Source organism: Etheostoma spectabile, chromosome 24, assembly GCF_008692095.1.
Source record: "Etheostoma spectabile isolate EspeVRDwgs_2016 chromosome 24, UIUC_Espe_1.0, whole genome shotgun sequence".
NCBI lineage: Eukaryota > Metazoa > Chordata > Actinopteri > Perciformes > Percidae > Etheostoma > Etheostoma spectabile.
In genome coordinates, this window is record NC_045756.1 from 7,366,643 (window position 1) to 7,378,153 (window position 11,511).

General features: G+C 43.2%; 1 protein-coding gene and 1 long non-coding RNA gene across 5 annotated transcripts in view; one reads left to right on the forward strand and one right to left on the reverse strand.

Annotated features, from left to right (window-relative positions):
* LOC116674093 (uncharacterized) overlaps positions 1–4,475 on the forward strand; it is a 15,972-nt gene extending 11,497 nt beyond the window's left edge. Inside the window, exons 2-3 of the long non-coding RNA XR_004327967.1 lie at positions 2,191–2,195; positions 4,384–4,475. This is a non-coding gene — a long non-coding RNA (uncharacterized LOC116674093). The remainder of the gene's footprint in view (positions 1–2,190; positions 2,196–4,383) is intronic.
* The window catches only part of LOC116674032 (NGFI-A-binding protein 1), a 27,122-nt gene that overhangs the window by 5,457 nt on the left and 10,154 nt on the right, over positions 1–11,511 (reverse strand). For 3 of the 4 annotated variants that reach the window (XM_032506521.1, XM_032506523.1, XM_032506522.1), the window contains 5 exons: positions 7,091–7,890; positions 6,184–6,317; positions 4,753–4,804; positions 2,750–2,869; positions 125–287 (listed from right to left, as the gene is read on the reverse strand). In XM_032506521.1, coding sequence (XP_032362412.1) covers positions 125–287; positions 2,750–2,869; positions 4,753–4,804; positions 6,184–6,317; positions 7,091–7,890 — 1,269 coding nt within the window. The remainder of the gene's footprint in view (positions 1–124; positions 288–2,749; positions 2,870–4,752; positions 4,805–6,183; positions 6,318–7,090; positions 7,891–11,511) is intronic. The other variant, XM_032506524.1, reaches the window with a different exon arrangement.

Consider the following 11,511-nt stretch of genomic DNA (forward strand, 5'->3'; position numbering starts at 1 on the left):
GAGTTGACGAGGAGGAAGCCTTCACGTAGTACACGTCAATGGAGAGCGGATAGTTGTTTCCCCCCCGGTGGGATCTATGATCGAATTACATTTCAATCAATCCATGTCCTGTCTCATGCCCTACCTTGGCTGTCTCTGCTGGCGTCGGCTCCGTTGGTGTTCTGGGCATCGCTGAGGTACTTTAAGGCGGCGGGGGGGATCCTCCAGTCCAGAGCCTGGAGGCGCTCCTGGACGGCGGCGTCCTGCAGGATCTCCATCTGCCGGGCCAGAAGACGCTCCAGCTGCATCTGATGGACACAAACAACCTACGTTAAGAATCACAAGCAGCCAGTGGGGGAAGAACTATTACCCCCCCCCCCCCCCCCCCACCCTCATATCGTGTGAATATATTCAACCAAAGCGGATAGACTGTATTCTTTACGTCACAAGACTTACTGCTACTGTCTGTACCAGTGTCCGCACAGAAGTTGGGGCATTTCACTATTCTGCCCCCACAACTGGAACAATTTACAAAAGTTCTGGAAATTGAAGGAAGTGGTTGCAATTGGTCATTTAAACTCTTGCTCAAAGTTGAAATGAAATCTATGGTCTGTAAATGTTTTAAATAGTTTAATGATGTTATGAAATTGTCTGTAATGTATGGAATGTTTGTGATCTGTGCCGCTGTCTTGGCCAGGACTCCCTTGAAAAAGAGATTAGTAATCTCAATGGGATTTTCCTGGTTAAATAAAGGTTAAATAAAAAAAATAAAAAAATCCTTTAATTAAGTAAAAAGGACTAATGCCACACTAGTGCTGCACGATATGAGCAAAATATCTAATTGTGATTTGACTGATATTGCGATATGATTCACAATATTGGACGGTATGATAATTTCTGTATCATTGTTCTAATTTAAATAAAAAATATGAAAAATGTAAAAGTTGGATATTGCACTAGTCCATATTGCGATCTCGAAAAACACTCCACACTGTCAAAACTCTCTGTTATAAGTAAAAGTCCTGCGTTGAAAATGTTGCTCATGTAAAAGTACGTAAGCATCATCGGGACCATGTTCTTAAAGTATTACAGATGCATAAACCCCTTTAGCGTCTGTATGGAACGCACCGGGCGGAGCAGTAACTCCACCGCGGCGCTGTAAGATGACGTAGTTATTATTATTATGAGAAAGAAAAGATAGAGAGTAGTATGGAAGACTGAAATCCATGGTTGGTGGAGGAGGGCTGGATGGGTCAAACAACACAGGACTTTCTCGCAGAAAACCAGGATTCGTGTCCCGTTCTTGTCTCGCGTGTCAGTTAACCCTTTAACGCTTCTTTTCCCCTACCATGTAAAGACACCCCTGACCCAAACTCATTACTAGATCTACACTTATTTTTAGAATTCATGGTCAATAAACCTCATTTATAGGAGAGTATACCTAGTTGTTGAGTTAAAAAGCAGACATTATGATTTTTTTAGACTAATATTAAAGGAAGGACAATCACAAAATGGCACATGTCTACGTTCAGTTGAGATACTGTTTCAAATTTTTTTTTTCAAATGCTAAAAAATAGAATAAAACAGAAAAATTCAATGAAAGTAGAGATTTTTGTTGTACTTGCAAAGCACGTTGTATAGAATGATCCGTGTTATTTTTGGGAAATCCTATATATTTTCACATGTTTCTGATTTAGACATTTAGACAACGGGTCAAATTTCACCTGAAGACAACACAAGGGTTAAACATACGTCCCGACCCAGACAGTCAAAAAGTGACGCCAAGAGTCCCGACCAAGTTCTGCGTTTTGCGTCAATAACAAAAGCTAAAGGCCCCTGAACGCCGCTTTTCAGCCACAGCATCTCTTCTTCTTCTGAGAAATCACATCGAAATGACAAGTGTAGTGGTATTAGACATGAAGTGAAAGAGCGTGTGTTTTTCCACACACCCTTGACATGAACATGTTTTTCTCGGTAATGAGTTATCATAAAGGCTCTCCTCCTCCTACACTCCGGCTCTAATTAGGAACAAGCCGCAGCGGCGGAGGCATTGGAAACCAATACAGGACATTACTGGGTTCAAACTGGATCCTGCTGCAGCCACAAACATCTGCTGACATGGAAATGTGTCGCCGTGTCTGTTGCAGGGAGAAAACACGGCAGATGGAGGACAATCGTGTCAGCATTAAGAGGGATTATGGTTCTGCGGAGGCTCCGTGCAGAGCTTTGGCCGCAGCCTACATTAGTGGCCGGAAGGTTATACTTGTGCGTAGGTGCGTGTGGCGGTCTTTTTAAAAGAATAGCAGGGTTGGCGTGTGCATGTGTGTGTGTGTGTGGCGAGTGTGTTCTGAAGCAGATGAGAGAGTGGCGGCGATTAGCTTCGGAGCGGAGCCGAGACACTGGAGACATAGGGAGAGAAACTAAGTGTCTCCCCTGTGTTTTCTGACCAAGGTGGGACATGTGTGGCAGGAAAAGTCTACCCGCTCATTGGTTATTATGTTGTCTATGGAGAAGGAGAACCAGGAAATGAGTCGGGGGGGGGGGTGCAACGCTACCAAGCCACGGCCTAGCGGACCGATCACAGTTGTTGCCTTTTCCAGCCGTCTTCAGTCTGAACAGGAAGTCCCAGAAACACTCACATCCTGTTAGGTCCTATGCCGATTTAATGAAATGCTATCAGACCCATATATCAGCTGGTACAGTCGCCAGGGTTTTTTCCCCTCATGCCCCTGGATCTTGTCGTTCAGGTGGCGAGTCGGAGTCTGCCTACCTGCAGATTCCGCCCGACGGTTTCTTCCCCCTTGGACTTGGCGCAGGCCAGCTGCTCCCTCAGCATCTCCTGCCTCATGTGGATGGCCTGCAGCGCCTCCTGGATGTCGAAGAAGTTCTCCTGAAGGTGCCGGAAAAGACGTTCCCATTAGTTCCCCCCCGCGTGTAAAACACAGTTTTGGAGGGTTAAATGACACGAGGAGTTTTCTTTTTGCAGTGTTTCGTCTATGTTGATTTGTAGTGGCGGCCCGCCATGGCAACAATTCTCCCACCACGGTATCAGAAATAGTAATGTATGTATGTACCAATATAATAATGTACATCCTTTTTTTGTATCTGTTTAAAAATCTTGTACAACTACTACTTAGTAAAGCGAATTAATCAACTACGGCCACTAGTATTACAAATACTACTTCTTTGAATAAGGATAATGTGAGGTCAGAGATATATTATTTTACTTTCCTTTTTGATAAGAAAACAACTGACAAACCAAACTGGAGTTTCTGGGAGTTTTTCTGATTCTACAGCCAGAAATTCCACTGGACACACACACAAACACACACACACACAAACGCGCAATGTACTGTATAAACCCAAAAACTTCAACGTGACACTCGATCCATTCAGAAAGGGGTCGGTAGAAGCCCCTGGGTTTATTAGTCAAACAAGATCCATTAAACACACCCTTTTAAATAATATAGAAATACTACTCCACTTTACGTCCTAATTATCTAGCTATTAAGATAAGGAAGAACAAAAAACAAATCAAAATCGAGCAGCAGTAACAGTGTCACTCTGCTTGATTGGCACCTTTTCCTGCTTATTTTACTCACAAACTAGGTCTAATTTCATGGAAATTAGTTTTGTTTTTCTAACCACAAATTCTAAAAGAGAAGTGTAAAACTAGTAATAAGCTGCGTTGTAGCTAACTTGAGCTTTAAAGTAACAGGAAGTCTTCATTTTCAATGGGAGCCTCGGCGTGGTGAGGGACCAGGAAGAAAAGTTGGTCTACTTTATGGTAATGATCTATGACGCGGTGTTACATGTCCCTCTGTGTGTGTCTTGTTTTCTCTCTCTCTCTCTCTCTCTCTCTCTCTCTCTCTCTCTCACCTGAGCATAATCAGTGCTGGTGGAGTGGGGGAGGTGATAAGAAGGCATGGGATAAAATAGCTGGGGTAGTTGGTGTCTCCGGTGCGTGATGATGATTCTTATTATTTTTAACTAGGAGGGAATAATTGCACAATGAGCAGTGCACCGTAGCATGCTAGTCTTCCTCGCTTGATGTGAATGGTACGATCCGTTTGCTATTCAGTCCTACCAGAAAAACGTGATTCTGCAATCGCATAATTCAATGCACAATCAGCCAAAGTCCGCATATTTATGCGGGGGCCATATTTTTCATATACGCCGCACTTCCGCCGCATTAATTGCAGATTTCCATGCAAAATAATGCGTGGCGTGCATCATTTTATAATCCCAGCATTATCGTTGCAAAAAAGTCTTAATATCTTAGCAGAAAGATGAAAAACGTTGCATTTACTTCGCACAAGAGCAGCCATTTTCCCCTGTTGCCATGGGAACCTTATATTGTGACATAATTACGCAACAAGACAAACAGTCTCTTTGTCGTCAAAGCGCAATTTTTGCAAGTTCCTGCAATTTCATCGCATAAAATTGCATAACTATCTCGCCTCTTTAAAGAAAACATGCTGCGTAATTGAGGATTTTTTTAACAATCACCAAATAACTGCATTTTTCTGGACTATAAGCTGTTTTATTGGAAATATTTTCAATCTAGAATGCTTGTTTCATTTAAGCGGGAATGCAATTCATTTGCTCACGATAACATTGATTTGACCAATTGCATCCAATTAGCGTATAGCTAATTGTCTGTTTCCTGCCCAGCGACTACTAAACTCTGGTACTGCTGAGGTCCTGTGCATTGTCCCTGTTAAATAAATGAATCCAATTTATAAAATCGCAGCGAGCCACTGCTGACCTTACCTCTGTTTTAATCCTTTTAGGGGACGGCTCGTCTCTGTCTCCGCAGCGAGACCTGCACAGAAACATCAGGAGAGACACTTTAGCACTTTAAACGGGACAGCTAATGGATGGTTGATCTGAAATCAGCTGTCCTGCTCCGACACCCCAGTAGGAAACCTTTTTGTAAAGTTAAAGTCAAAGTACTCAATGCAACCCATTGTAGAACGTGAAGGATCCCACCAGCTGTGTGTTTCATGGTCTCATCATCTCAGCTGGACCCGTAGGCCGTTTTATTGTTGCTAGGTTACTTTATTATAAAATATCAGATTTTATAAATCACATGTGTTTTATGTGCAGAAATTTTAACGTGTAAAGTAACTAAAGCTGTCAGATGATTGGAGTACATTGGAGTAAAAAGTAGAATATTTCTCTGGCATGAAAAGAAAATACTCAAGTAAAGTACAAGTACCTCAACATCTGGACTTAAAGCTACTGTCTGTGGTTTCTGTCGCCCCCATGAGGTATTCTAAGTGATGACAAACAACACTGTTGGTGCGTCCACATGACACAAGCCTTCCGTGATTGCGCATGCGCCCCCCTTCCTCTCTCCTCCACGCAGTTGCTAGTAGCCAAGGAGGACACGGAGGATTAAAAGGTCCCATGGCATGAAAATGTCCCTTTATGAGTTTTTTTTTAACATTAATAGGATTTCCCCCATCCTGCCTATTGTCCCCCAGTGTCTAGAAATGGTGATAGGTGTAAACCGAGCCCTGGGTATCCTGCTCTGCCTTTGAGAAAAATGAAAGCTCAAATGGGCCGATTGGGACTATTGGTCCTTATGAGGTCATAAGGGGCAAGGTTACCTCCCCCTTTATCTGCTTTGCCCGCCCAGAGAATTTGGCCCACCCATGAGAGAGAGACCTCATGGCTTTCAAACGAGCAAAGTGGCAGTTGGTCAAGGCCACACCCCCAGCCTCCACCTTGCCCCCCCGCCCCCCTCCTCAAAAGGTACAGACTCAGAAATGGCACATACTAAGGAAAGCTCATTGTGGGACTGGCTCTAGTGGCTGGAATTCTGCACCAAGACTGAATTTTGGGAAAGAGACTCAGATACAGTATTAGGGGACCACTAAGGTCTATATAAAAGAGACTTCAGATACAGTATTAGGGGACCACTAAGGTCTATATAAAAGAGACTTCAGATACAGTATTAGGGACCACTAAGGCCTATATAAATGAGACTTCAGATACAGTATTAGGGGACCACTAAGGTCTATATAAAAGAGACTTCGGATACAGTATTAGGGGACCACTAAGGTCTATATAAAAGAGACTTCAGATCCAGTATTAGGGGACCACTAAGGTCTACAGACCACTACAGTACTGGAGTACATGTACTTGGTTTCATTCAACCACTAGATAGAAGCGATCAGTTAGATCAGTGTTACTCACTTGCTGGTGCGGTAGGTGTATTTGTAAGTGACCTCTCTGGAGATCTGCCGGGCGAGTCCAAACAGCTCGTCCCGCCGCGTCAGCAGAGCCATGTCCCTCATGCAGAGCTGGGCCGCCGCCTCGTTCACCGTCAGCTACACATCACACACACAGGCAGACATAAAGGAGTAAACCTCAAGCATCCCTGGGGAGAAATCCACTCATCAGGCACGGGACTAGGCCTGTAATTATTGTCATTTTTTATTGAGTGCATAACCACAGTTTCTTTGTTTAACCACAAAAAATTGCTAACATTAGGTCGTAAGGTCTTAAGACGTATGACTAGGAATTTTTGATTTTGTCTAGATATGCCAAATTACAATTATATAGGTTTATTATTGGTCGTACTATGTATTTTTATTATTATTTCAATTACTGGGCAAAATCAAATTTTTGACCGATATTGAATTAGAAAAAATGTTTGCAGCAACCCATTGGGTGTAAGTTGCCCCCCATCTGGTCTAAGCCCCTGGAAATGATTTTGTTTATGTATTTTTAATAAATTTTTTAACTACAGTTAAGGGGGGAGGCTCGGCTGGAAACTTAGACTTAGTCATTTTTTCAAATCTTCAGTGCGGCCCTATGCAATCTGTTTTTATAGCTTTTTAAATTCTCAATTTCCTGATTCCTGGTTCTTGCCAACTGGCTCGACAACTTTTCTGGGGGAATCCCTGGGTTTTGTTTCCTGCATGTATTCGTGTTATAACATTATCTGGGTCACATAACGACCAAAAGATATATCCTGGGATTCATTCAAAACTCGAATTTGTTTTAAAACAGTAATACATGAATACATTTTGGACCAAAAGGATCATTCTAAGCGCGTAATGTCAAGCTGCGGGGTGGTGATTATTGTTCTGTGGACAACCTCGTGCAGCGTCAGGTGTTTTCCGTCCCTCCTCTTGGAGTCAAAGCGTCCGTAGATGGCGCTGTATTTTCGGATCTCCTCTTCCCGCCGCGGCTCGTCGTCGCTCATTTCGAAGATGTGTCCGATCATCTTTGCCAGCTTCTTGTTGTTCTTCAGCTGCTCTTTGACCTCGGCTAAGTCCGTCTTGGGAAGCCCCGGCGCCATCCTGTCCACGCACTCCAGGACCGACTGGACCGCCGCGGCGTCCAGAGCCTCCAGCGCGTCTCTCGGCGAGGACGGGGAGCCGAGGTCCGACGGCGACAGGCTGTGTTCGCTGTCGTTGCTGTGGCCCGACCAGAATCGGGCCTCGCTGCCCCCCTGCAGGGGCGACCCGGCCGACACTTTGTCCCGCGCCACGTCCAGCTTCCCCGGGTCGGAGCAGGCGGCGCTGGCTTTTGGCATCTTGACGCTGGCGGTGTTGGATCGGTCCTGGGCGCCGAGCAGCGTGGGCGAGCCCTCGGGCAGCTTGTAGACGGGGATGCTGCAGACGGGCAGCGAGGTGAGCGGCTGGTTGAACACGGCCGGGTTGGTGACCCAGTCGCGCAGCGCCTTCTGCAGGCGCCGCACGTGCAGCGGCTTGCTGGCCATGCCGACGAGCGCCATGATCTCCAGGAACTCCTCCTCGCCGGCCTCGCACAGCTGCTGCACGTCGTCGCCGCCCTGCTGGATGAAGGCCTCGTAGTAGTAGAGCAGGTTGGCCCGCTGCAGGATGCGGTAGAGCTGCAGCTCACCCAGGGTTCTCGGCAACACCGCCGCCATACCTGAGGGGAAGGACACACAACGGGTTAACAACGGGACAGATATGCAGAAGATGCGTGTTGTGTGATCAGACCTGTAACAACTATTACATGATTGTCTAATGGGCAATTGTTTTTGACATCATTATAAAGCTGTAACAATTCAAAATGGTGCTGTGCAATAAATTGTCTCTGAACAATATAACATGAGACAACAATATCTCAGGTTCAGACATGTTTTATGTTTGAATTTTTTTAGACAAATTAAAATTCAGGATACATCTTTTGATTACTCAGATAATGTAGTAACACAAATACACAGCCCATGAAGGAAACAATACCTCTTTATTATCATAAAACATTTTATAGAAGTGATTACTGGACAGACTCCTGTATATATATATGTACAATTTGGCACATATTTTTAAAGATTTTCTTAAATTTTTGGGGGCATTTTAGGTCTTTATTTGACAGGACAGCTGAAGAAATGAAAGGGGAGAGAGAGGGGGGGAGAGATATGACATGCAGCAAAGGGACGCAGGGCAGTTGAAATATGTTTTTTGTAACCAAATTACCACAAAAACGCTCTTTGCAATTACAATTGAAATACCACTAGTCAAAATAATTAATAATTTCTGCTTTTTTAACTCTAATATTAGGTACAATTCTATATAAATGAGGGTTATTGACCATGAATTCCAAAAAGTAGTAAAACTAGTAAGGTGGTGGTAGTGAAAACTAAAAAAAAGTCTGAAAAATGGACAAAAATGGCAATTTTTTGTCCGTTTTGTACTCAGGAGGACAACACAAGCTAGAAGAAATGTGTTGGCATGACAGCGATATATAACCAATCCTGTGATTCATTCAAAACTATAATTTGTATTAAAAAAAAGTAAAACATAAAAAAATATTTTGTCTTAATATGACTGAGGGAGACAACTTTTTCCGAGACTATAAACCGTACAGCAAAATTTGGACTTGTTACAGCTGTGTGTGTGATCTTTGACATTTTGGGGAAATACTTTTTCTTTACTTTCTTGCAGGAAATTAGATGAGAAGATCAATCCCACTCTCCTGTCTGCTCGCTGTAACTATACAACATTTCAAATCAAATGGATTTCTGAGCCCTGTTAACTGAAACAGAGGCATGCTTCTATGAAGCATGTACATTATTTATATTTGTACATATTATTCTTGGCAGGCTCATAACTGCAGTTAATCAGGCTTCAGCAGGTGCGTGAATGTGTTCAATTCGATCAAGAATGCCAGGAGAGGTTTGAATTTTTGGAATAAATGGTAAAAGGTAGGAATTTTCATATTTCTGCTTTAACCCTGCTTTGTAATCTACATCCTTTCAGGTTTCAACCTGAAAATATTGCTAATTTATGTGTGGGATAAAAACACCAAATGACACTTTGTATGTGCATGGGTTAAAGATTACATAGCTGCCTTTTCCAGGGCTCATTTTGTATTTCTTATACCTATCGTGATATTCAATGTTATCACACAGGACTGGGCAATATGGAGAAAATCAAATGTCACGATATTGTTGACCAAATACCTCGATATCAACACCACAACGATATTGTGGTGTTGACTACTGGTGCTTTCACAAAATATTTACACAATGAGATTTTTGATAAATAATCATCAGTAATGTGGCTATAATGACTAAGTGGGTAAATGCCAATAATAGAACAGTTACAACAGTCTGGAAATGACATCACTTTTCTGTACTTTAGCCTTTAAAACCAGCAAAAGACAACACTTATGCCATGTTACGATATCCAAAATCCAAGACGATATCTAGTCTAGTCTATCAATATAGTGCCCTGCTCTATTATCACATATCGCATATTTTCCTCATATCGTGCAGCCCTATTTTAGTTGTAGAACGTACCCGTGTTCCACCAAAACAAGTTCCATCCCGAGGCTATTATGCAGAGGCTGTGCAGAGCTTAGCACTGTGTTTGGTGTTTTAAGCCCCCAACGTCGCCTTCCAGGCGGCGCTGCATAGCAGGCACTTGGATTAGGCTTGGTTAGGTGCCTTGAAGTCAACGTTCGGGGCTTAAAACACCATTGAGCACTTAGCACCGACCAAGACGTTTGGGATTATTTTAAAGAAATGCCACTAAACTTTTTCTCTTATCTTGGATTCCTGTGTGGACTAACCAGACCCTCCTCCGCTCCGCAGCGTGTGGACGGTCTGGCAAAGCCATACCAGCCCAATGTCTAAGTGTTTCTCGACAGATTTCACATTCGAAGAAGACCCGTTAATTCCCTTTTTCTGTATAAACTTGGCTGTCAGATTAGTATGTCTCTCCAGCCTTACGGCGCGCGGAAAAACACTCGCATCTGTGTCAAATACTTGTCGCTTGCCACCTAACAATTCGAGGGAAAAAGTCAAAAGTAGAGGCTTTGTTTTTCGACTCTTCCTATGTGCATGCGAGGCCCCTGCGGAGGCCCAGCTAACAGAGGAGTGGCAGTCAGCCGGCCCAGGGTTGCTGGGAGGACCACATGCCTCTCTCCACCCCTGCAGGATGTGTAGGTGGCGGGCTCGCCTCGCCCAGAATAGGCCGAGAGAGCCAGGCAGGCAGGCTGAGTCGGGGAAATGACAACTGCTGCTGGAGAAAAGAAAAAACTCCATACCTTTTAGGGCTGGGAGCGTAGATGTCATTTATGTGCGGGGTTACTCTATCTCTCTGGCCTTTTTAACACCCTAATCACTCATTCTCAGTGTTTCCCTTGGTTTGTGGAAAACTTATTCCTTATAGAAACATATTTTTAATTACTTAGCATTCACAGAACAAGCATTTCAGTCTATCGCCTTCGGAGCTTGGTTCTTCCGTATCAATAGCATCAACCAACGCTCTTTTCAAACGTCATCTTTCCAACTTTTTGAGCTTTTATTCTATTCTGTTGCAAAACAAAACATCTGCTGTGGCTGAACTTCAACCCGCAAAAGGTTAAATGCCTCTAAATACAGAAATATAGAATTACAACACCAAATTCTTAATACCAATAGAGTAAATCACATAATGTACTGTTGAGCAGAGGGAACGGAGATGAAAGTGTGACTCAACAGGCCTGAAATTTGTGAAATCCATGAAATAATAAACTTTTCTCATTACAAACAATAACACAAGATGGAAATACTTTCAAAAACGTTGATATCTTTGATTATTTGATTGCTAACGTTAGCTCAACACACCATTCAACTGACAGCCTTTGTTGTGTTTGATTGCTAGCTTGTAGCTAAGCTAGCGAGTCATTTCGAAAACGTTGTAGCTATCTATGTTTTTTTTTATTGCTAACGTTAACTCAAAACGCCATTCAAGTGACAGCCTTTGTTGTGTTTGATTGCTAGCTTGTAGCTAAGCTAGCGAGTCATTTCAAAAACGTAGCTATCTATGTTTTTTTTATTGCTAACGTTAACTCAAAACGCCGTTCAACTGAGAGTCTTTGTTGTGTTTGACGCTAACTTGTAGCTAGCAGGGAACCAACTTGGTTAAGTAGGTCCATTTTGACTGTATTGACATTACAGAAGTCTCTCTTTAGCATCCTGTAGGCTACTTGTCGCAAAGTGACGCATGCGCGACTCAAATCTGCACTTGGCTTACACTGGGGATAGATAGATAGATAGAT